Source organism: Carassius carassius, chromosome 45 (assembly GCF_963082965.1).
Source record: "Carassius carassius chromosome 45, fCarCar2.1, whole genome shotgun sequence".
Lineage (NCBI taxonomy): Eukaryota > Metazoa > Chordata > Actinopteri > Cypriniformes > Cyprinidae > Carassius > Carassius carassius.
In genome coordinates, this window is record NC_081799.1 from 14,345,437 (window position 1) to 14,371,219 (window position 25,783).

At 38.1% G+C, this 25,783-nt stretch overlaps 4 protein-coding genes across 5 annotated transcripts; all 4 read left to right on the plus strand.

Annotated features, from left to right (window-relative positions):
• The first annotated feature begins 167 nt into the window (after positions 1–167).
• Positions 168–6,341, plus strand: LOC132127210 (ras-related protein Rab-1A-like). Its single transcript, XM_059538973.1, has 6 exons — positions 168–418; positions 4,306–4,378; positions 4,476–4,571; positions 4,656–4,751; positions 4,855–4,986; positions 5,547–6,341. Exons 1-6 carry the CDS (start codon positions 405–407, stop codon positions 5,739–5,741), a joined length of 606 nt encoding a protein of 201 aa, XP_059394956.1. The 5' UTR covers positions 168–404; the 3' UTR covers positions 5,742–6,341.
• Positions 6,342–8,401: 2,060 nt separating this feature from the next.
• frmd8 (FERM domain containing 8) lies at positions 8,402–14,904 on the plus strand. Its single transcript, XM_059539171.1, has 10 exons — positions 8,402–8,636; positions 9,047–9,134; positions 9,221–9,388; positions 10,013–10,114; positions 10,200–10,258; positions 11,176–11,342; positions 12,330–12,551; positions 12,632–12,905; positions 13,785–14,007; positions 14,143–14,904. The coding sequence occupies exons 2-10, from the start codon at positions 9,047–9,049 to the stop codon at positions 14,253–14,255; spliced, it is 1,416 nt and encodes a 471-aa protein (XP_059395154.1). The 5' UTR covers positions 8,402–8,636; the 3' UTR covers positions 14,256–14,904.
• Positions 14,905–16,608: 1,704 nt separating this feature from the next.
• On the plus strand, positions 16,609–22,647 carry vps51 (VPS51 subunit of GARP complex). Of its 2 annotated transcripts, XR_009427496.1 has the most exons (12): positions 16,609–16,912; positions 17,158–17,287; positions 17,422–17,568; positions 17,733–17,952; positions 18,689–19,580; positions 20,367–20,582; positions 20,660–20,743; positions 20,844–20,978; positions 21,124–21,245; positions 21,671–21,758; positions 21,911–22,255; positions 22,318–22,647. XR_009427496.1 is itself a non-coding variant. In XM_059539013.1 (11 exons), exons 1-11 carry the CDS (start codon positions 16,736–16,738, stop codon positions 22,169–22,171), a joined length of 2,472 nt encoding a protein of 823 aa, XP_059394996.1. In that variant the 5' UTR covers positions 16,609–16,735; the 3' UTR covers positions 22,172–22,647. The 2 variants fall into 2 exon arrangements, 1 of the variants encoding a protein (XP_059394996.1); XM_059539013.1 differs by having other exon boundaries at positions 21,911–22,647.
• A 1,464-nt stretch (positions 22,648–24,111) lies between these two features.
• On the plus strand, positions 24,112–25,306 carry tm7sf2 (transmembrane 7 superfamily member 2; the record flags this gene model as incomplete). Its single annotated transcript, XM_059538611.1, is given in 5 exon segments — positions 24,112–24,287; positions 24,289–24,394; positions 24,707–24,826; positions 24,929–25,094; positions 25,170–25,306. Coding segments are annotated over 5 exon segments (705 nt in total), but the record flags the coding sequence as incomplete, so codon positions are not given.
• Between the last annotated feature and the right edge of the window lie 477 nt (positions 25,307–25,783).

Sequence of the window (25,783 nt, forward strand, 5' to 3'; positions counted from 1 at the left end):
TTTATAATTACAAAGCAGAAGCCAACTTTACATTACAGTTTACTTAACATGCTTTCTGAATTCTGGCAACGAATGCACAAAATTACATATGCATGGACCCCACCACTAGGCGGCGAAAGCGGGTCAGAATAGCGGCGCATCATCATCCGTCACTGCCGCACCTGCGCCTTGTAAAACCAGAGAGCACAGAGGAGAGAGGAGACGTAAAGTCAGACTGGGTTGATTTTACAAGGAGGTCTGGGAACGGTGCACAAAGGCTTATCAAAACTCAGAGATCCCCTTTTTATTGCTACTATTCCAGGCTAACCACTGGCTTAGATTTTGCGGTCAGCCGGTGAACAGTAAGCGGCCCAGAGTGCTTCTACCAGCTGGACAAACAATAACAATCCCTTTGCTGTCACATCATGAACCCTGAATAGTAAGTCATGAGAACTATGAACATTTATGACCTCTCACAATGTCCTTTAACCTTTCGTTGGCAGGTAAACCAAATTTCCTATACAGTTGCTGTTCAATTTATATAATAATTACATTTACATTTAATAATTTAGCAGACGCTTTTATCCAAAGCGACTTACAAATGAGAACAATATAAGCAATCAGACCAACAAGAGAACAACAATAGTATACAGTATAAGTGCCATGACAAGTCTCAGTTAGTCTAGCACAGAACACGTAGCCCGGTGTTTTTCTTTTTTCTTTTTCAAGAATATGATAGACAAAAAAAAGGTAAGTGCTAGTATTAGCTGTTTAAGTGCTGGCGAAAAAGATGAGTCTTTAGATGTTTTTTGAAAATGAGTAAAGACTCAGTTGTACGAATTGAGCTTGGGAGGTCATTCCACAAGCTGGGCACAGTCCAGGAAAAGGTTTGTGAGAGTGATTTTGAACATCTTTGGGATGGCACCACAAGATGTTGTTCACTTGCAGAGTGCAAACTTCTGGAGGGCACATAAGATTGAACTAGTGAGTTTATGTTGGTGCCGTGCCAGTGGTCGTCTTGTAGGCAAGCGTCAGTACCTTGAATTTGATGCGAGCAGCTACTGGTAGCCAGTGTAACCTGATGAGGAGAGGAGCAACGTGAGCTTTTTTTGGCTCATTGAAGACAACCCTCGTTGCTGCATTCTGGATCAGTTGCAGAGGCTTGATAGTACATGCAGGAAGGCCCGCCAGGAGAGCATTACAATAGTCAAAAGAACAAGAGCTTGGACAAGAAGTTGGGTGGCTTGCTCTGACAGGAAGGGTCTAATCTTCCTAATGTTGTGTAAGGCAAATCTGCAGGACCGGGTCATTGTAGTAATATGGTCTGTGAAGCTTAACTGATGATCCATCACAACTCCTAGGTTTCTGGCTATCCTGGAAGGAGTTATGGTTGATGAGCCCAGATGTATAGAGAAGTTGTGATGAAACGATGGTTTAGCTGGAATCACCAGGAGTTCTGTCTTTGTAAGGTTGAGCTGAAGGTGATGGTCATTCATCCAGCAAGAAATGTCAGTCAGACAGGCTGAAATGCGAGCAACTACCGTCGGGTCATATGGTTGGAATAAGAAGTAGAGTTGAGTGTCATCAGCATAGCAGTGATGCAAAAAACACTATTTTTCTTAAACATACATGCATTTGTTTGTATTTATATATACACAGTATACAAATAAAACACATAAACAAAATTAATTTTGATTAGACTGTCATTGCTGTGTGTGTTTTTGCTGTTTGTTTTATTTTTTGCCTGGGATGTCGACTCTCTATTGGTGTACGATTGCCAAACACTGCTGGATCTGCGATTTTCTGCTGAAAATATAGTAAAATTGGATGATGGTGGACGTGAAACTTTGCCCCCCCTCCTGGCGAGGCTCCCGGCTCACCTTTGGTGTGCCCTGGCTCCACCTTCTCGAAGTAAGCGCCGACGAAAGCGCACCCACCGCCGGGGGAAAACGCAGCGGCCGGCTGGTGAGGTTGAAGGCCCGTCTTGCATGTTGTTCTACGCCTTTTTGGACTGCGTTTGAAGTCGTGCCTAGCCTCGTTATACCTCGACGCTCGCTGGACCCTGTCGACGCCTGGCTGGTACCTGTCGTCGGCCCGGAAGAGGTGTTCCAGCCCCGCGGCCCCTGCTCTCCTCGTCTCAGCTGGCAGGGAGTGAATCACAGCAACTTGCGCTCTCTGTGTCGGGTTTCAGGAACATCCAGTGCCTTGGACCTGCCAGTTCCTGCCAGGTTTGGGCTGGTAAAAGCTAGATCTCTAGCAAATAAGACTTTTGTATTAAAGGATTTTTTCACATCCCGAGGATTGGATATCCTCTGTGTAACTGAGACATGGCTGAGCGATGGTGAGTCTAGCGCTTTCACTGAATTTGTACACCAAGATTGCTGCTACTTTAACTCCCCGTGAACATCTGGCCAAGGAGGAGGAATAGCGACTGTATATAAGAGTCATTATAAATGTAAACAGATTTTGTTGTCCTCTGCTTTCAGCAGCTTTGAACTGAGTTTATTTGAGATGGGTCGCCCCCACACATTGTTGTGTGCTGTGGTCTATCGGCCTTTGCTTTTTTTATTGATAAGGTCACTTCTATTAGGTCTCAAATTGTCCCTTCAGCTTCAGACCCTTCAATCTCTGTCCCCTGCTCGGCTGTCTTTGATCATTTTGAGCTGGTGACTTTTTTCTCTTTAGAGGAGGTTGTTGGTCATTTGAAGCCCTCGGGTTCTCCAAATGATGCTGTCCCCCCTCGACTATTTAAGGAGGTTTTCCCTACTGTAGGACCATCTGTTGTAGCAGTTATAAATAGTAGTCTGACCTTGGGTGTGGTCCCTGAAATTTTAAAACATGCAGTAGTTCAACCTCTGATTAAAAAAACCTGCTCTAGATCCGTCAGTTCTTGCTAATTTCAGGCAGTCAAATTAGCATTAGCATTTTGTACAGTCAATTATTGGCCTTTTTGGAAGAACATAATATACTAGAGGTTTTCCAGTCCGGTTTTAAGACCTTGCACAGCACCGAAACTGCTCTTTTAAGAGTTTTTGATGATATCTTTTTAGCTACTGACTCTGGTGACTGTGTTATCCTTGTGCTTTTAGATCTAACTGCTGCATTTGGCACAGTGGATCATGAAATATTGATTTCAGGTTTAAGGCAGTGGGTGGGCATCAGTGGCATAGCACTGGAGTGGTTTAGGTCATACTTAGCGGATCAAACTTTTTGTGTTAGCTTAGGTGACTCTGTATCCTCCTCTGCTCCTCTCTTGTGTGGGGTCCCACAGGGCTCAGTCCTCGGCCCTCTACTTTTCTCTCTGTATTTGCTTCCACTTGGTTCCATACTTAGAAAGTATGGCATTTCATTCCACTGTTATGCAGATGACAGTCAGATTTATGTACCTCTTAAAAAGAAAAATTATAACTCTGTTGGACAACTACTCAATTATCTCGACGACATAAAGGCCTGGATGGCTCTGAACTTTTTAAATTTTAATGATAAAAAAACAGAAGTGATGTTTTTGGAGGCACCACTGGGACCCCGCCTGTAGATCTGGGCTCCTTAGCACCCTATATTAAACCTAGTATCACAAACCTAGGAGTTAAAGTGGACCCTTAGCTTAAATTTGACAGTCAGATCAAAGCTGTTGTCAAATCAAGCTTCTTTCATTTAAGGCAGCTGGCCAAAATAAAGCCAATTCTGTCAAGACAACATTTTGAAACTGTAATCCACCCCTTTGTAACTACATGGCTGGACTACTGTAATTCACTATATGTGGGGGTTAGTGGGTCCTCCATCACCCATCTCCAGATGATACCAAATGCAGCAGCACGTCTTTTAACGGGCACATGTAAACATGAGCACATTTCCCCTATTTTAGCTTCATTACACTGGCTGCCTATTCAATTTAGGATCCATTTTAAAATTCTGTTATTTGCTTTTAAATCACTAAATGGTCTTGCTCCGCCATACCTCTCTGAGCTTCTACACTCTTATAAACCCGTCCGCTCTCTCAGATTAGATGATCAGCTGCTCCTGACTGTGCCTAAAACTAAGCGTAAGCTCAGAGGGGACCGTGCCTTTGCTGTGTCTGCCCCTAAATTATGGAATGATCAGCACTACAGCATTTTGTTCAACTTTGGTTGTTGTAAAGTGCTTAACAAATAAAGTTGGTATGGTATTAATCATTTAAATTATATATAATTATTATATTAACATTATTATTCAATAATTATAAATAAAATTATATTATAGTATTTAATATTAGTATTATTTGAATAATATATTTTATATATAAAATGAACATCTCAGAACTGATATTTTTTGTGCATATTTTCACAGTGACTACTTATTCAAGCTTCTTCTGATTGGAGATTCTGGAGTTGGAAAATCTTGCATTCTATTGCGTTTTGCAGTAAGTGTTTTTATTTTTTATTTTTTTTACAGCATCTTTGGATATGAATGATCTCTGACTATGTATGCTTGAAATAAGATAGATTTTTCTTTTCCAGGACGACACCTACACAGAGAGTTTCATCAGCACGATCGGAGTGGATTTCAAGATCCGAACTATTGAGTTGGATGGAAAAACTATTAAACTGCAGATAGTGAGTTTGTAGACTTTAGGATTCATCTTAAGTGTGCCTTTTAATGTAAATCTACAGTTAATTGAGACATGTAAATGTTTACAGTGGGACACCGCTGGACAGGAGCGATTCCGCACGATTACATCTAGCTACTACAGAGGAGCTCATGGGATTATTGTTGTGTACGATGTCACCGATCAGGTTTGAATCATTTATGACTGCTGCTTAGTAAATATAGGTTTACCTCTCAAATGTAATCAAAACTGCACACATTCTTAAAAGTTGAATGCTGGTGTTTTTTCAGGAGTCCTACAACAATGTGAAACAGTGGCTGAAAGAAATCGATCGCTATGCAAGTGAGAATGTCAACAAACTACTTGTAGGAAATAAGTGTGACCTCACTACAAAAAAAGTTGTGGACTACACTACAGCAAAGGTTGGTTGGTAGGGAAATAATGAACTTCCTTTTAGACTAGTTTAAGAAATAGTTAACTCAAAACGAAAATAGCTGAAAATTTACTCGCCCTCAGGCCATCCATGATGTAGATAAGTTTGTTTCTTCATTTGAACAGATTTGGAGAAGTTTAGAATTATATCACTTGCTCAGCATTGGATCCTCTGCAGTCAATGGGTGCCGTCAGAATGAGAGTCCGAACATCTGATCAAACATCACAATAATCCACAAGTAATCCACACGACGTGTTTGTGAGGAAAATATTCATCGATTGCTTCTGGCCAAAATACTACTTATAATAACCCTTCATAATGCGTCCCTCAGTGAAAAAGTTGTCTTGTCTGGATAATTTGTGGATTATTGTGTTGTTTTTAATCAAACTCTCATTCTGACTGCACCCATTCACTGCAGAGGATCAATTGGAAAGGTAAGCTATGTCTTTTCAACACCAAACACTTTTTAGTTATACATTAACTTACATTAACAGAAAACACTATTCTCTACAGAAAGACTATTCTTCTTTCTCCAACACTTTTTTTCAGGAGTTTGCAGACTCTCTTGGCATCCCTTTCCTTGAGACGAGTGCCAAAAATGCCACAAACGTGGAGCAGGCCTTCATGACCATGGCAGAGGAGATAAAGAAGCGCATGAGACCAGGGACTTCAGGGGGTTCAGAAAAACCTGATCTTAAAATTGAAAGCACCCCGGTGCAACAGTCAGGCAGTGGGTGCTGTTAGATCACTGTCATATTTTCTCAGGGAGAGTGACGAGCAGGACTGGACACAGGCGTATAGTGTTGAGGTGGCCAATGTGGATATTAACGACAAACTATATCCTACATGGTGCTCAATAAAGTCAGAAGTCATTACTGTTGTTTAACCAAAACATTCATGGCTCTTCCCACATTTGTGTTGTCTTTGAAAATAAGACTAAAGCACTGGCACATATTGATGCAGGTACTTGCCTAAAGAATGAAGGTGAAAATGTCCAGATCACTGTGTTAATAGCTGTTAACTTTCACAACCGACCCAATCATTTGAAAATTCATAAACAATGAACTGGGATTTGCAACTTGTTAAAGTGGTGCTTTTTCTTGTTCATGTTTTTAAGAAGATCAAGTGGTTGAAGGCATTGTTCATCCGCATATTAAAGCAGGGACTCTCCAACATTGTCATTTGGAGTTTTACTGTGGTTCTGTGAGAATAAACAATGTTGTTTTGTGTGTATTCAATTGCTTCTACTTTAGTTTTTGTGTGTGCCTGTGACTGCTTTATTATTTTATATAAAGGGATTGAAAAGTATAGTTTACCTTGAAATTAAACTCATAATTGATGTCACTTCATGTTGCTTTTGTCATGCTGAGTGCAAAATATTTTGAAGATTTTTTTTTATATCTCAAATAAGTGGTATCCTTAAAAAAGATCACTAGATCCCATTGTATGGACAAAAAACATTTTTAAAAATATCAGTGAACAGTGCATTTCAGAAGCTGTAATTATTACTAAGTCTGAGGGACTGTTAGATAGCTTTGTATGATTTATTATATATAATATGTTAAGAAAGTAATTAACACCAATTATTTTTTATAGAAAAAGTGTTGGTTTGGGGGACCCCCCAATAGATTTATCACAATTCGAACACTAGGTAAAAGGCTCTCACTTAAAGCCATATCTCAGTTTGTTTCATTCTTGAAGTACCTTCTTTGCCAATGGAAATAACTGACCAAACTGAGGCAACACAGTACAGATGAAAAATGCAATAAATCATCAGCATAGTCGTAAGGCATCAATCTATCATGCCTTGTCGTTGTTTTTATAATCACCTCAGTAAAATTCCCACATGGCAATACTCACTTTTCTATTCTTGATAACCTACATTCAAACAATTTAAATGAAATGTAAACATTTAAATTATGAATCTGCCTGTTTATTGTTGGTAACTAGAGTTGTTGTATTGGGGGGTCAGCAAATTGTTGTAGTTTTTTTTTTTTGGAAGGATAGGCAGTGGCCAAAAGAATTCAAAGTGAACTTACACTTTTTCCAAGCTTTCTGCCAAGACAGCACCTGTGCCGGTCCTGAAGATCAGGAGCAGATTGATGCAATCCACTCTCAACTGACTTCATTTCTGGACAGCACACCCACAGTCACCAGATCAAATTCATCATGGGTGTACTTTTTCCAGAGGTTGGTCTCATGTGTTAGCTGTGCTCTGCATGATGTCAGATTCACATTGTTTTCAATGTCAAATAGTTTATCCATAATGTGAAACCAATGCTCAAAATGAATGTTTTTTGTGGTTATTAAAGAAGAGACACTTTTCATTTGGTTGGAAAAAGCTAAACATGTAAAATAATACTTGGCTACTTTGGGTGTGTGATCAATCTCAATTCTTTTTCTGGTAGTCCATTATCTATGCCCTGGCTTTTGTGGAAAATCTATTTATCATAAAGGCTAAGGAGAAATTTCTGCGAGGACCTGTCATTTACATGACAATATACTATAAAGGAAAACATGGTCAAATATGACATCCTGCCATTATTCACAAATAACCATTTCTTTGTACAACTATCCAAGTTTTGTTTTTATCAGCGAGCAGGAGCATTTTGACAGGAGGAACGAACAACAATTAAAAGAGAGTCATCAACAGGAGTCATCTTTGTTCATGTTTTTTATAAATGGTGTTAATAATATTGTTGTACACAAAAAGTTGTCTTTTTCTTCTCAAATAGCTAAATGGCCCTTGGAATTTTAGAAAAGGGTGAATTGTGTTTGTCTTTATAAGTGCTTTGTAGGACACTGTTCTGTAACCATATGACAACCAGTAGTGAATATTTAAGCATAAATAAATATTACATATTTCATTGATGGTCCATCTGATTACACTGTATGTCTGATGGGCTAAATATGGTTAATATCTGAATGTAACTTTATTTAGGCCTATAAATTCACAACAACATATATATATCACTCCGTCCCCTGTATATATGAAAACCTACAGTGAATATAGGCCAATTATGCTACAATAGATCATGTATCATTATATTGTCCATTTGATCCAAATATGTGTATTATTATTTTTTTAATCCACTAATTAAATGTGTAATGTTACTGTATTATTATTATTTTATTTTTTTCAAAAACACTTAAATCAGTTGTCTCCTGTAGGCTTTGTATGTAGACCAACAATGAATATTTACAGATATTTTAATTCGTAGTGCAGATCATCTGATATCTTAATGTAATGTTTATATTTCAATTCACACAAAACTCTCAATTAGTCAATGTCTATGGACGGGACGGTTAATAATGAAGTGTTATCAGAGAATGTCTAATAGGACGGGCTCTGGTGTTATATCCTCCTCCCCCTACTGGACGCATCAGGAACAACAGGGGCGTGAGTCTGTGACGCTGTCTGGGCCGTAGATCTGTCTGCTCCAGGTCTGCGTGTTTTTTCGGTTTTTTCTGTTGGGCTGATTTCACTGGTGGGCGCTATTTTGAGAACATCATCCAGCTGCGCTGCTGCTGCCGTCATACTCTCTGCTTTTATGTAACTTAATCCCCCCTCAAATACTGCTGATTTTCCTGCCTGTTTACATCAAGAAAGAAGCTTCTGAAACGAAGGACAGTGTCTCGGTATGTTGTTGTGTGTTGTTTGGTGTCCTGACTGTTACTGGAGCAGCTAACTTAGCTAACGTTAGCCGGGACGTCAGCTGTCTTTTTTCTTTTAGTTCCCTACACTTTTTTTGATAGTATTACCGTATTTAACCAAGTAACGTTATAGTAAACAAGGTGAGATTTACGGTTTACATAGCGAAAACAAACTGCAAAACACATTGGTTCAGGAACTTAAGAGTTGCAGCGTTAGCCTTCAGTGTTTTCTAAACTTGTTTATGCTTATGCCTTATAATTTTGCTTTGAAAACTACTATCATATTGATGATTTTTTTTCTCTTTATGCTTAGTTTGTACGGAATATACCAATAACAAATAGCAATAAAATGCCTTGTGTTTCCTACTCAGTAGTTGTGTTTGTTTCTGGATTAGATGGAGGGAGATGATGGCGACTTCCTCCCTGATTCATCAGAGCACTCTCAGTCCCAGCGAGGAAGTGTGGCTTCTTCAGTCACCAGAGGTTAGTTCTGATGTCCCCAGACTGGAGGTCCTGATCTGATCATGCTTGACCTGACATGATCATTTGTCCCTCTTGTGTTTCTCCAGCTCAGGATTTGTTGGTGTACTTGGCGAGCGACAGTGCAGTGCACTTGACTTTGGAGGGTCTCGGCTGTATGAATGCACAGGAGCTCGGCCGCAATGTCCGAGAAGCCCTCAACATTCCTAGCACTGCCGTAGATGTGTTCGCTTTCTGGTTCTGCTCTCCTTTGCTTGGTAATGATCTTTCCTTTGTACTCTGCTCAGATGTCAGGCTGATACAGAATTTATGACCTTTTCGTATTTAGGTTATGAAGAACGGCAAGCACAATGATGGCATTTACAGTGTCTTAGGCTGATTTGTAAGTGAAGTGTTGGGAGGGGACACCAGGAAGTGCTCAGGGTGTTAAAAGTCACCCGCTGGCATTTGTGGATTATTTGATGTCTTTTAAAACAAGGGCAGCATTTTACTTTTAAATGTCTGGAATACACTGCATGACTTTTATAATCGGTACAGATTTGAAAACACTAGGCATTACACATACACTTGCCAACTTTGTAACTGATACAGACAAAAACATGACAAAAGAAAGCAATATGCATTTTTATGTCAACTCTGTATGTTTATAATCTACAGACTGGCACTGACTTTCGGCTACTAGTGTCAACCTATCCATACTAAAAATTAGGGCAAAATTCTGGGCAAAAGTTGTGTGTTCTGTTCCAACCTTTAGTTAGACATATAGTCTTATTATTTAACAGAGGAAATCTGCCCTAGTGTTTGGTCATCGTATTTCTTTATGGAGTCCTTCCTGTTGTTTGCAACCTTTAGTCTGATTTCATTGTGATATGTCTATACAGACCTGCAGTTGAAGCCGAAACATTTGCCCTACAAGCTGTGTCGTCAGTGGCAGGACCTGCTGTATCGCTTTACCGACGCCCCCCAAGAAGACATTTCTCAAGGTATGTTTGTGAGGTTTGCTTTTGCACATTTTGCTTCACTTGAAACATAAGGTGTTTAACAAAAAGACATCTTTGTATTTTTCAGATGAGCCATGTCTTCTGTACAAAAGAAATGTTTTTTATCCCAAGTCAAAAGAACTTCAGGTGTGTTTTTTTTAGATTTAAAGGGAATGTTCATGAAAAATTTAAGATTAATTTAAAGATTCTCTTATTTACTCACCCTCATGTATTTCCAAATTTATGTATGACATTTTTTTCTTGGAGGTCGGTGGGGACCCAACACAGTTATTTCAGCTGCACAACAAAAGAAGATATTTTAAAGATTTTTTAAAGTGTTTTTTTCTCCATATAATTGGACCCCAGTGAGTTTCATTATATTTGTTCATTTATTTATTCATTCATCTATTCAAAATATTCTTTTTTATTTTACTAAAGAAGGTAAGTCAGGTTTGGAACCACGTGAGGCTGAGTATATGATGAATCTTTTGGGTGAAATACCCCTTTAAGCCCAGTGCACACTTTTAAGTTTTTCTTTGTCTGCTAAGATGTTTGCTTGTCAGATTATGTAATATGACCCCAGAGAGATATTGTGCAAAAGTCAAAGCCACATGTACAATGTCAAATGCATTGCATGTCAGACTGTGCAATGCTATACTGTACATCTTATCAAAGACTTTGGACTTGATTGATCGTTTGTGTCTGGAGTTATTAGGCTGGCCAGATGAGGTCATGAACCGCTTATGCTTAAGAGCGATCATAACATAAAGCTTCCTAAAGAGATTTATATTACATATCAACTATATAGACATGCATAATCTTTTACATTTCCTCATGTTTACCTCAGACATACAGTGTGCACCAGGCTTTGACTCAAAACCTATGTAGCCTATGGTATTTCTAGTACTTCTGCTTCAGTTATGGCAAAGCTGATTGTTTAATTTTTTTAAATGTATTAACAGAATTTGAAGTATTGATATGTTAAATAAGTTCATTTCAAAATTTGTTTTGTGATTCCATGATCTGAATTTATTTTGTGTTACGTCTTTATTTTGTAATGTCAGATTGAAGATGAAAGAGTTTTGAGGCTACTTTATGAAGAGGCCAAGATGAATATCTTAGAGGGTCGTTACCCCTGTGACCCAGAACACTGGCTGAGATTGGGAGCTTTGTCCTGTGCCATTGAGCTGGGGACTGGACTTGATGACCAGGCTCTAACAGTGGCTATCAGGTGCCCTTCTCTGCTCCTATATCAGTGATTAAATGGTTAAAGGGTTAGTTCACCCAAAAATAAAAAAAATTGTCATTTATCACTCTTCCTCATGTCGTGTCCAAACCCGTAAGACTTTAGTTTATCTTCGGGACACAAATTAACATATTTCAATGAATTCAGAGAGCATTCTGACCCTGCGTAGATAGCACTGTAACTGTAATGTTCCCAAGCCCAGAAAGGTAGTAAGGACATCGGTAAAACAGTCCATGTGACTTCAGTGGCTCAACAGTAATTTTGTGAAACTTTGAGAATACTTTTTGTGTGCAAATAAACGACTTTATTCAACAATTCTTGTCTATGAATGGCCAGAAAGCTCTCAGATTTCATCAAAAATATCTAAACTTGTGTTCCGAAAATAAACAAAGGTCTTACGGGTTTGGAACAACATGAGGGTGAGCAATTAATGGCAGAATTAAAAAAAAAATTATACAAAGTTGAGGTTCCACTTACCGTATTTTCTGGACTGTAAGTCACACTTTTTTTCATAGTTTGGCTGGTCCTGAGACTTAGTCAGGTGCGACTTATTTATCAAAATTAATTTGACATGAACCAAGAGAAAACAAAAGGTTATTTGCTTAATATAATGCAGAATTTGCTATATTTATGTTTAAGTTTTTGTATTTAGCAGATGCTTTATCCAAAGCAACTTACGGAATTGCATTGTAATACACAATGCCAAATTTATTAGACAACTAGATAAGGAAACAAGTTACTGTAGTTACTGTTGTTACTATACTAAGTACATAGATGTGTAACAGAGATGTGTAAGAATTGTATTTTAAGTTGTTTTTATTTTAAAAATACACATTTAAATGTAACATTGAGAATTTAATTAATATGTTTTCATCATTCCGTCCTAGAATTAATTAGCTGGCTATTACAGTATAATGTTATTAACTAATTTGCTGTAACTACTTTCAATTTCTACCTGTAATGTTATTTCAGGGAGAAGAAGCTGTCATCATTCCTACCGGCCCACGCTGCATTAGGAGGAGGAGGTTTTCTGTCCACACTGAGGGGGAGAGGCGGGAGGAATGCAGAGATGGAGCAAAATCTTATAAAGGAGTATCATTCAGTCTGCTCCTCTGCTGCCACTGGCTCTAGTCTGGAGCACATTGCTCTGCTGCACCAATACCTCAGGAGCTGCCACACCCTGCCTTACTACGGGTATGATCATCGCAAGTGGAAAGCTGTTCAAATATGAAGTGTCTGAACCTTACCTATCTGTAGTTTATTTTTCTTTTCAGATGTGCTTTTTTCCTGGGTGAGATAGACAAGCCAGCCCAGGGTCTTCTTCACAGAGGTGGCCGTAAGGCAGTGAGTGTGGGCATCAGTCTGGAAGGAGTGTATGTCATGGATGTGAAAGAGAAGCACGTCCTCCTTGGTCTCAAGTTCAGTGAGCTTTCCTGGGATCACAGCTATCCAGAGACAGAGGGAGACTCTCATATACTCTGGTTGGAGTTTGATGGGGAGGAGGCTGGCATGCCTGTCAACAAGTTATTAAAGATTTATTCAAAAAAGGTGAGCACATAATGACGTAATGTTGTTATTTTTGACAGTGTAAGCAAGTATTGTAGCAATAAAATAAGTAAAAGCTAAATAAAATGATCATTTTTGCATTTAAATATTATCAGATGATAAATCTTTCATAAATATATTTCTTTATCAAACTAATTAATATTTTAATTCAAGGATACATTAAATTGGACAAAATAGACCTAAAGACATGTAACACAAGTATCAAGTAAATGCTGTTCATCTTTTTATTCATCAAGGAATTTCACAAGAAAATTATAGCACAATATCTGTTTTCAGTAAAAATGTTTTTTGAGAATTGTTTTTTGAGCAGCAAATCTGCATATTAGAATGATTTCTGAATCATGTGACACTGAAGACTACAGTAATAGAATCAATTACCTTTATATAGAAAAGTTATTTTAAGTTGTTATAATTTTTCACAGTATTATTTTTACTATATATTTTGATTACTGACCCCAAACTTTAGAAGAGTTTTATGTATGTACATTTTTATGATATGTATAACATATACAGCAGGAAAAATATTTATTTGATCCTCTGCTGTAAGTTTGTCTACAAATGAAGGTTCTGTAATTTTTATGGTAGGTTTATTTTAACGTGTAGAGACAGAATACCAACCAAAAAAATCCAGAAAAAAAAACTCACTAAAATACAAATCAAACTCTAACCTTTTATATAATGTGTTTTTTCTGGATCCTTGGGGTGGGATTCTGTCTCTATCCATTAAAATAAACCTACTATAAAAATTACAGACACTTCATTTCTTTGTAAGTGGGCAAACTTACAAAATCAGCAGGGGATTAACTGTACATATACTTGTATTATAGTTGTATTACACAAGTACTTTATTTTGTCCTCTAGGCTGAACTAATGAGTGGTCTTATTGAGTTTTGTGTGGAGTTGCGCTCTGTTGGCGAGTCAGCAGCCGCTGGTACTGACGGTGAGGTCACACCTTCCCCAGAGCCTACGGGTCTGGAAACCAATGAGAAAACCCGAGAGCGACGGCAGGGGAAAATGCATAGGCAAAGCAGCGTGGTCTGTAACCGAGTCCATTCACTCAACACCATAAGCTACGTTGATGATGGTAAGAGACTAAAATTGCATTGGTGCGATGGATGCAACTGGTGTTCATTTGTTCTGACCATAAAATTTTATCGTCTACATTGAGGAAATAATATACTGGGACAAATCTCATTTCAATTTACCTCCATTGTTTCAGGTAAAGAGATTAAACGTCTGAAGCCCAAAAGAGCTGCTTCTTTCTTCACGCGACCGGCTCAGCCCCCCACTTACTCTGCGGTTCAGGTGACTGAAAGTTTGGAGCAAGGGTGAGTCCCAGCTTCAACACTACCCTCTTCTGCCCGGTGACCAGAACTAAATCTGTCTATTTAGATTGTCAGAGACACTGTCCAAAATCATCTGAATGGACGGATTGGACCAAGATCACAGACTGAAGAGCTAAACCAGTATTTATAGATAATTTGTGCGTTATGTCACAGGTTTAAGTTAAAGCTCTCTGTTGGCTGTTGAAAGCGAATGTGAAATTTGCTTCAATAATGCTGTTTTGTTAAACTAATTTAAAGATATTTTGGTGCAAGGGCAAGACTATGAGACACAATCCGAAAGCTCTGTTTAGGTTGCTGTTCTGAATGTAGATTCTACTATGCAACCATCAAAACAAACTACATCCCAGTGGCTATAAATCAAGAGTACAGTAGTCCAGCACTTTAATCCATGTCACTAATACTGCTAATACTAGACCTGCTGCACCAAAGCAAAGAGTCATTGCCTCTAGTATAGGACATCCACTCCTATATGCAAAACCAGGGCTGCTGTCTGTAGCAAAGCATTGCAAAGACAGCGCAGACTGAGATTATGACATTCTATGCTACTTGTCTGCTGTATGTGTGTATTGTTTTTGCTGTCTGTTTTCTACAGGGCTTGTTTGCATATGCAGACTTCTTCTTTGTACGATTTTTTTTTTTTTCTGGGGTGACCAAAGGTAAATCATGACTCGACACATCAAGTGCAGTTGACTGTAGTAGTGGTCCCACTACCTTGTTGCTCTGGAGAATCATATCTTTCTGATGGTGTGCATGTAATGCACTGCTGAAAACAATCCAGGTCATATGTGAGCATAATCTGCATTTGTAAAGCAGAGAGAATTTTATTTAATACATTGAATCACCAGTTCTGTAGGTGCTTGATGAGCAATAGGTGATGTATGTCTGTTATTTCTATTTAGTGATGTTTTTAAAATGTATGAAATCCTAAGTGTTGTACTGTGTTTCCTGTCTTAGAGCTTGAATGTACCTTACTATATGAAATGTATATTTTTTACGATAATAATAGTAATAGGGCCCAACAATTGTCCAGGACGGTTAGAAGAAAAATGTCAAAGGAAGTCATTTAATCCTAACCTCTGATTCTGAATGTCCAGTTATTCACCCTGTGACATCATTACCAAAAAATGTAGGAACTTTACTGATGTTTTGAATTGTGAAGAATTACTAAATGAATGAATTTGTTCATTATACCTCCTCTTTTGGTAATCAATGTCAATGCACAGGTTTTTTTTTTTTTTGTTAAACGTACCTGTCAAATCTTAATGTCAAGCCCTACATTAACAGGTCATCAGTTACCAAACACAATTCTGTATTTATCAGTGCATGACATCTATTGTCTTAAATTTATTTTGTGGTGTGCATGTTGTTTTGTGAATGTTTCTTTACCTGTTTGCACTCGATCACATTTAAAAGTGTGGAAAATGAAAACTTTGGCATCACAAGCTGAGCTGTGAATGGAAACCGGCCAGCTGAATGGAGCAAAAGGATCAGTACACCCACTGCATTTCTGTATTTATGCAAAACACTTGTTGTCAAGATTTTAATCCTAAAATGCTTATTCCCAGACGTTCTGTACCTTATTATATTTTCCACTCTAAAGCTAATCCAATGTTTATATTTCAATCTGAACATCACACACACATGTACCTACTAACTGTGCTGTAGATAGTCACATCCGTGTTATAGAAATACTGAATCTGTCAATACTAATTTAAAGTGCCTTTTTTTTTACATTTAATCTGTTGATCGTTGTATTGCTGTCATCTGTCTTTTGAAATTGTATCTCCACTACCTTTTGTTGTTTATGAGGCTTTATACACAAATTTCACTACCAAAATTTTGACTAAAATTAACAAAAACCATTTATATGCAACACTAAACCTTTTTATTCCCACTTTGTACTAACTGCTGGCATACCTATCAGTAAATAAATTTCTATATTATGGATTTTTTATTAATGTTTTATTTAAACGAACTATGCCTGTGATAAGGTCTTTGATGTGTAGTAGAATTGCATCTTGAGGAGAAAAAGGAACAAAATAAATGTCACAAACTAAATACTGTGTATATTTTCATCTATGAAAGCAGTAATCAAAGCAAAATGTGGCTACTTTGAAGAACCTAGAATATGACATATTTTCAGTTGTTTCACACTTTTTTGTTATGTATATAATTCCATATATAACTCCACATGTGTTAATTCATAGTTTTGATGCATTCAGTGTGAATCTACAAAAAAACTCTTTGAATGAGAAGGTGTGTCCAAACTTTTGGTCTGTACTGTATATAGTACAGCATAACTCACGCCCGTACCTTTATTTTGAAAAACTCTACAGTAACGCCATTTTGGATCAGAGCAGCAGCAGCCACATCAACAGACTGACTGTTTTGTTAACATCTGTCATTCATTCATGAGATAAAGTCCTTCTCGCTCTGAAATTAGGCTATAGTTGAACTGTAGTAGAAATGAGTTCAGCTACAACCCCACCGGACTCGGACCCGACCCGGCGACGGCGGGCTCACAGTATGCTGAAGCACTACTACGGCCTGAATGAGGAAGGAGAAGTCACAGAACAAGCCGAGACTCTGGATCCGTGTGATATCAACGGACCGCATTTCGACCCAGAGGTTTATTTAAATAAGGTAGTGTAGTGAATAATGATAAAGACTAGGTGTTTATTGTGTATTATTTACGTTAGAGGTGAACGTACACATATGTCAGTAGTTTGGCAACGAGTAAGCTGTCACTCTGTGGTTTTATTCAGCGTTTTATGCCACATATAAATGAATCTCCCATAAATACCCGTATGTGATTGTATTTTAAATTTTTTGCTAGAAGGCTCAAATGTCCTGCGGCTTATCTTTGAAATGTCTTGTTTGTGTTTCAGTTGAGGATGGAGTGTTCTTTGGGTGAGCTGATGGATCATGAGAGCTGCATGGTGAAACAGATCAGATCTCTGGACAGTGACATGCAAACCCTGGTTTATGAAAACTACAATAAGTTCATCTCAGCTACAGGTTTGTGAACGGATGAAAGTTGTTCAGATTTTACTTTTGAAGTCACCATGGCTTGAACTCATAATTGACCATTCTTATTCTCATTGAATTTTGCAGTGTATGGCATTTATGTAATTTTATTTGTCTCTCCACAGACACAATCAGAAAAATGAAGAATGATTTCAAAAAGATGGAAGATGAAATGGACTGTTTGTCTGCGAACATGGCTGCTATCACAGAGTTTAGTGCCCATATTAGTGGGACATTGCAGGACCAGCATGCACAGATCACTAAACTATCAGGTATGAATATTAATGTGATATGAACGGATCACAGTAATGATAAATGATCCATGATCAAGGCTTGTGCCTTCAAACCACATTAGGTACTTTCATGTACATCTGATTTAAAGGTGAAATTTTTTTCTGCCTCCCTGTAAGCCATGGCTCTTTCATATTCTGTATAGGTGTTCACACTCTCCTACGTAAGCTCCAGTTCCTGTTTGAGCTGCCAGCAAGGCTCAATAAGTGTCTGGAGCTGCAGGCCTATGCCCAGGCAGTGAGTGCCCATCGGAGGGCACGCTGTGTACTACAGCAGTATAGTCATATGCCCTCTTTCAGGGGAATCCAAGATGACTGCCATGTCATTATGGAGAAGCTCGCTCAACAGTTGCGACAGAAATTCAGGTCTGTGCTTTCTGGGATATCATGGCATGTATTTGTATATATAAAATAAAAAAAAATGTGTTTCGTCTAGTAGAATTTAGTGAGAAGCATCTGAACTTTTGATTTTGTATTTGGTATAGTTCACCCAAAAATGTAAATTCTGTCATTCGTTACTCACCCTCATGTCATTCAGAACACAATTTAAGAGATTTTTCATGAAATCTGAGGGCTTTCAGATCCTCCATAGACAGCAATACAACTACCACATTAAAGGCCCAGAAATGTAGTAAGGACATTGTTAAAACAGTCCATGTGACATCAGAGGTTCAACCTTAGTTTTAAGAAGCTACAAGAATACTTTTTGCACACAAAGATAATTCTGGTAGCTTCATAAAATTAATTTTGAACCATCAATGTCAATTGGACTATTTTAATGATGTCATTAAAGGGATACTCCACCCCAAAATGAAAATTTTGTCATTAATCAATTACCCCCATTTCGTTCTAAACCCGTAAAAGCTTTGTTCATCTTTGGAATTTAATTTAAGATATTTTGGATGAATACTGGGAGGCCTGAGACTGTCCCATTGACCAATATCCCTTTAACTACCTTTCTGGGCTTTAAACATGTCAATTGCATTGCTGTCTTTGCAGGGTCAGTGGGTGAACTAACCATTTAAAAATCATTGACTTCCAGTCAAAATGCCTTCCATAAAATCTAATCTCATGTAATTTATTAATTCATCTTTGCTTGCAGGGATGGAGGTTCAAGTGCTAAAGACCTTTCTGAATGTGTTGAGCTTCTTCTGCAGTTAGACGAGCCAGCAGAAGAGCTCTGTGACAAATTCCTCAGCCATGCCCAGTCTAGGTTAGAGGCAGATCTCCAGGGACTGGAGGCGGAGCTTAAAGACTCTCCAGTTACTGATACTGGCAGAGGCTTGGTTCAAAAAACGAACGCTGGATCAAATCCTGTATCTCCTTCTAGTTCTTCCACGACCAATCCATTCCTCTCTCCTACTGCCGGAACAGACATTCTTGAATTCATAGATCAAGGGTGTAATGAGTTTGTCAGTAGTCTCTGTTTAGTCATTGCCTCCTATCAAGAATTGTTTATCAACCGTCCACAGGAGGGTGAATTAGCTTCAAAGAACATCCCAGAGATGGCTAATGGCAAGCTGCATGTGTTTGTGGACACTCTGGCTGCTAGATACTTCTCTCTAGTGGAGAGGAGGATACAGGAAGAGAAGGGAGTGAGTGATAACTCTCTGTTAGTGAGAGCCCTGGATCGCTTCCATCGCAGATTACAGGCCATATCCAAATTACTTCCTGGGTCGGCAGTGCCCAGTCAAGGAACGGAGATAGTGGTGCGGGCAGCAAGAGAGAGAATCAAACAGTACCTGTCTGCCTTACAAACCTTCTACCATGACAGCCTTACTGATGTAAGACAGGCTTTGGCTGCACCCCGTCTATCAGTGGGAGGAGCTAGTGCATCAGGAGGCGGGGCTACATGTAAAGATGCCACACCCAGTCTGCCAGAACTGCTGACGTCCTTATCAAACTTTATTCTGAATCAGTTGAAGTCTGTATTAGCATCAGTGCATCTCTTCACAGCAAAGGACATCACATTCTCCAACAAGCCCTATTTCAAGGTAAAGAATAAAGTGTATATATTGAAGTTATGCATTAAAAAGTACCAAGTATAGGACATTTAGGTATAGAACCCCATACAGTAACCCTCTGGTTTTCCTCACTTGGTGGTTAAAACATTTTCAGTCATTTGTTAAAATATTTAGAATTTTTGTATTAAGGAGAATTTTTATGACACTAGACAATTTTCACCTATAGATTAAAATAAATTAATTTATATAAAACAATTCCAAACACAGTGTTGAAGTTAAAAATAGAGCAAAGATATTTAAAATTAAGTGCATGGAAGACAATTTTGTGCAATGTGGTTGAAGAAATAAAGAAAATAAGATGTGTATTTTGGTATAATCACTTAATGCCTGTAAACCCCTATACATAAAAAATGTGTGTGTGTGTGTGTGTGTGTGTGTGTGTGTGTGTGTGTGTGTGTGTGTGTGTGTATAGAGAGAGAGAGAAAGAAACCAAGAGAGAAAATTGAGTGTACAGTGTATTACCTAGTTGCTTATAAGATAATTTTCAGACTTCCATTTAAGTTTTCAAAAACATGCTGCTGATTTGTAGATTGATCTGTATTTTCATATTTTCCATATTTCCTATTCATTTACTATGGTGATGTTACTATTTTTAGCACCATTTTTCTAACCATGTCTATGTTTTATTTGGTGTTCAAAAAAGTCCCCAAGTTTCATACCAATCCCTTAAAAAAAAAAATCATACAATTTATTTGGTTTAAAATAAAGTATGTTCCAATGTTTGCTTTTCTTATACCTCTCATATGTTTCTCTCAGGGTGAGTTTTGCAGTCAAGGTGTACGTGAGGGCCTGGTGGTGAGCTTTATTAAGTTCATTTGCCAATCGTCTCGTCAGTACTGTGAGAGCGCAGGTGACAGAGGAGGATCCACGCCTCCTGCTCTCCTTCTGTTGCTCTCTCGTCTCTGTCTGGACTATGAGACCTCCACCATCTCCTACATCCTCACGCTCACAGATGAACAGTTTCTCGTACAGGTATTCCATATACATTATATTCTGTTGAAATAAACTCTCTAAAACACTATTCATATTGACCTTTCCTCTCTTAACAGCACCACACTCCAGTCACTCCAGTTACAGCACTTTGTGCAGAGGCCAGAGAAGCTGCTCAGAAATTACTGAACCACTATGTGAAGGTAACTAAGTGAAAACTAAGTTCAGCTGTACAGAGTCTTTTATTTCGGGCTAGGATTGCTGTTGGACAACATTTGTTAAGCAAGTTTTGTTTTGATCCAGGTTCAAGGATTAATCATTAGTCAAATGCTGAGGAAGAGCGTGGAAACGAGAGACTGGGTGAACACCATTGAACCTAGAAATGTCCGGGCTGTAATGAAGAGGGTGGTGGAAGATACCACCTCTATTGATGTCCAGGTGTTGCACCAAACATTTGTTTAATATTTCATATACAAAATAAATTGTAGATATGTAACGGACCATTTGAATCCATGAAAAAAAGATTCATATAAATTCTTAAACATTTGTATAAACCAATTTTGCCTGCACATGTGCTTACAAGGTGGGACTGCTTTATGAGGAAGGAGTAAGGAAAGCCCACAGCAGTGACTCCAGCAAACGCACCTTCTCTGTGTACAGCAGCTCAAGACAGCAGATCCGCTACGCACCTAGCTACACTCCCAGGTGCACAATCACTTCACTAATTTTACTGACTTTAAATCAGAATTTTTTTATGATGGGCATTTGAAAAAGCAACTGCACCAACCATTTTCCCAATATTGAGAGTAATTTGTAAATCTATTTTAAACAAAAGATAATTTTTTGAGCCTCCCTGCATTTTCAGGCAAAATGTAAGCTTATAGTTTTATATTTGAAAACAAAAAAATACTATAATATTGTACTTAATATTATTATTATTAAATACTTTAATACAAAAATTATATTAAGATTTTTTTTTTTCATTTTTAGCATCATTACTGTTGTATTATGTTTTCCTTCTTTTTTTTTTTCTTTAGCTGATCACATGCCTTAGTTCTGTAAATGTGTAATGGATTATACATAGTCACACAGAGGATATTGTTTATTATGGTTTATGTTTTTTGTTCCAGTGCTCCAATGGACACAAACTTGCTCAGTAACATTCACAAGCTATTTTCTGAGAGGATCGATATCTTTAGCCCAGTGGAGTTCAACAAGGTAGAAAACAAAATGACGTTAACTATTGTTTCTGACATTTAACTAACTGACCAGTGCAAATTTTAATGTATATATGTGTGTGTGTGTGTGTGTGTGTGTGTGTGTTATAATACTTTTTCAGTCTGCATGACCAGTTTTCTATCTTGTCCTAGGTCTCTGTGCTAACTGGCATCATTAAGATAAGTCTGAAGACATTCCTTGAATGTGTCCGTCTCCGTACGTTTGGCAGATACGGACTGCAGCAAATCCAGGTGGACTGCCACTACTTGCAGATGTACCTGTGGCGGTTTGTGTCTGATGAGAACCTAGTGCACTTCCTGTTAGATGAGATTGTGGGTAGTGCCGCCCATCGTTGCCTGGACCCATCTCCAATGGAACAAAGTGTCATTGAGGTCATCTGTGAGAGGGGCTAGAGTGGGTGTTTTTCCTTAAATAGGCAAACAAGTTTGCACATAACTGAACTCAACTGTTGGACAATACTAATACTTAAATTTGCAGTTATTTTATGTAACTGATGGAGTATCAATTTCAGTGAAGTAACTTGTACAATTAATATAAGGTCAGTGGCCTCAGATTGAAAACTATTATAGCTGGATTGAGATCATTTGATCAAAGGCTAAGAGTGTGTGGACTATGGGTGCTAAAAGTTGAAATATAATATCTCTTGTCAAAGTCCGAAAATGAACAACACACAATGAACATAAACCCATTTATTTAATAACTCTTATCACTGTATATTATAGGTAATATGTTCTGTCTATAAAAACCAAATCGGCATGTTTGAAAATTGTCTTTTGTTGATTTCTGTATTCATTGACTGTGAAAGCTGTTCAACCTGCATTAACTGGATAGTGTATATTTAATAAACGTAATGTACATAAAGGAATAACTTGCATCCCAGATTCTTGGGAGGAAAAACCCTGCATCCTTACCTCTGTTGTTATTGAATACACTGTAATATGAAACCAGAACAGACGCTATCGCCACTGGTCTGGAAAGCATTAGGGGCGGTTCCATCTGCTCGTCTTTGATTCTGATTGGCTCCCTGGTTGTCTCTCCCCACGCTTCTGATAGCAGCGATACTTGCTGATTGGTCAGATTGCATGTTCTGCACACAGGCTTCACCTCCTCAGGCATCTACAGTGATGGTGAGCCTATTCTATACAATATAACAGTGAGTTTGTGGGAAACAGAGGTAAGAGAAAAATAAGCTATATATATATTTTATGTATATATTAATAAGTTACTACTGGGTAATTTGGTTGATTCGACAAAGTCTGAAAATTGTCATGACGTTACAAATGCATATACTACACAACTACTGCATTTAAAAAAAGCACTCAAATTTAAATAATAGACTATTCTTGTATATTTTATTTGTTTTGGCAACCAAGGCCTCATCTTTGTCAGGCAAAAGGCAACAGGCAAAATGAAACCTAACAAGCACAAAGCAACGCATTCAGCTGAAAGGGAATTTGGAGGTGCTCTTGGTGAGCTTTATATATATATATATATATATATATTTGTGTATGTGTATGTGTAGTGATTTATTCACTGTGTGACTGTATGTGGCTTCTGTGCCATATGGGTTAATTTATCCACCTCACCTGTCCAGGTGCCACCTGCATCCCTGTGTTCCTGCCTCTGATGGTTCTTTTCCTGCTGAGAGTGTGTGTCGGTCTCCAGCAGCCAGTGTCCTGCAGTGGCCTCCTCCTTTAACCCCCGTTGCACACTTATGGGACCCTTTGGCTTCAGTTCTGATTGGAGGTTGGATCGCCCTGCAGAGTTCTCTCTATCTACTGCCCATAGGGAAGGTGAGATAGTGTATCATACCTTTCTTTGAAAGGCAAATGTCAGATATTTAACTGATTTATTTGTTAACAGATTTCTTAGATTTTTTTAGTTTCTCCTTGTATCTGGACAGTGCTTCATTTTTTTCAATTCATGTAAGTTTAGCATAGTTTCATAATTCAAGACTGTGCATTTTTAAAAAAGGTTAAAAAAAAATTGTAACAATTTTTTAAATACTGTAAAAACAGTAATATTGTGAAATATTAGTACAATTTAAATGAACTGTTTTCTATTTGAGTACATTTTAAAATGTAATTTATTCCTCTTATGAATTTTTAGCAGACATTACTCCAGGCGTCAGTGTCACATGATCCTTCAGAAATCATTCTAATATGCTGATTTTGTGCTCAAGAAACATTTCTTGTCATTATCAATGTTGAAAACAGTTGTGCTGCTTAATATTAAACTAAAACCTTTCTAAACCTTTTGAAAGGTAGTTTATAAGTTTATCTTTGTAGATATGATTGTGACATGATTTTTACATCTTTATTTTTTAGGTTTCCATGCCCTGAGCATTACTGCTGTCCTGATGCTAGTATGTCTTTGGCTGGGAATGCCACTCGGGTATCTGCTTGAGCTGATTTTGCCTCTGGCTGTATGTGCCATCGGTGTGTCCTACCTGCTGTCTATGTATACTTTGAAGTCTCTTCAAAGTATTTGTCAATGCAGTTACATTGTGATTTGTAGGAAATCCTCTGTATGACTTCTTCATGGAGCTCAACCCTCGGATTGGAGATTTCGATTTGAAATATTTCTGTTAACTAAGACCTGGATTAATAGGCTGGGTAAGAGTCTCAACAGATGTTTACATGAACATATAAATAAGTATGTAAATATATATGCTGTTGTTTAGGTTTTGGGTTGGTAAGTTTAAACCGTAATATTGCTAAAATGTAAAATATTATTTTTTATTTTATTTTAAACATTACGTTTTAAAACATAATTTTTTCCTATGATATAAAGCTGAATTTTCCGCATCATTACTCCAGTTTTCATTGTTACATGATGATTCTGATATCATTCTAATATGCTTAAATCATATCTGAAACGTAAAGTATTTTTACCCACTTTCTCTCTTTTGCATTGCTGTTTTTCAGGTGGTAATAAACCTGGGCATGTTAATGAAAGAATTAGAGCTGAGAGACTCTCCATCTCTTGCCATGATGCTTGTCAATGGCTTCCAGCTCCTCTATGTGGCAGATGCTCTGTGGAATGAAGTATGAGGAAACTAATATATTCGGAAAATATATGCATGCATATATTTATATAAGACTGAGTCCCAAATACACAGAACATTACCATTTTCCTTGTGTCTGCAGGAGGCTGTGCTTACTACTATGGACATTGTGCATGATGGATTTGGGTTCATGTTGGCGTTTGGCGACCTGGCCTGGGTTCCCTTCACGTATGGTCTTCAGGCCATGTTTCTGGTTGTGCACCCACAGTCACTTAGTGCTCTTGGAGCAGCAGGGATTATTCTTCTAAATTTTAATCTACAGCCTGTTTTGCAGAGCAATCTGAATGTTTAAAATTTTTTAACTCTCTTATTTTTCCTTTCACTTGTAGACCTGTAAACTATTGTCACTGCAACAGGGAAGCGTCTCTTGGTTTCAGGGTGGTGGGGGTTTGTCAGGCATCCAAACTACTTGGTGGACCTTCTCATGGCTCTGGCATGGTCCCTGTCTTGTGGTAAGTGAAAAGCAAATGATTTGTACCAATGCCTCTCATTTCAGTTGCATAGTTATCATTCCTTTAAGGGTGTGTTCACACCTGTCATGTTTGGTTCAAAACTAACTCAGGTGCGAATTTGAACGCTGCAATCTGAACCCTGGTGTGCACTAAACAAGCGGACCGAGACCGCTGAAAATGATGGGTCTCAGTCTGCTTCCAAACGAACTCTGGTGCTGTTCGTATTAAATATGAATGCAACACAGACCAAATACTTCTGAACAAACCAAAAACAGGAAGTAATGAAGATGTGACGCTATGCAACATGATTTGACGACACCAAAACAAAATGAGCAGAGGGCAAATGTGGAACAACGATGAGGTAAAATGCCTTTTATGAGCTCCTTGTGAGTTGGCAGGTGGTGAAAATAAAATGAAATGTACATGCAAGAATGAGTGCGCTTAGTCCAGCAGAAGGCATTTATTGTGTCCGACTTAAAGCTTTA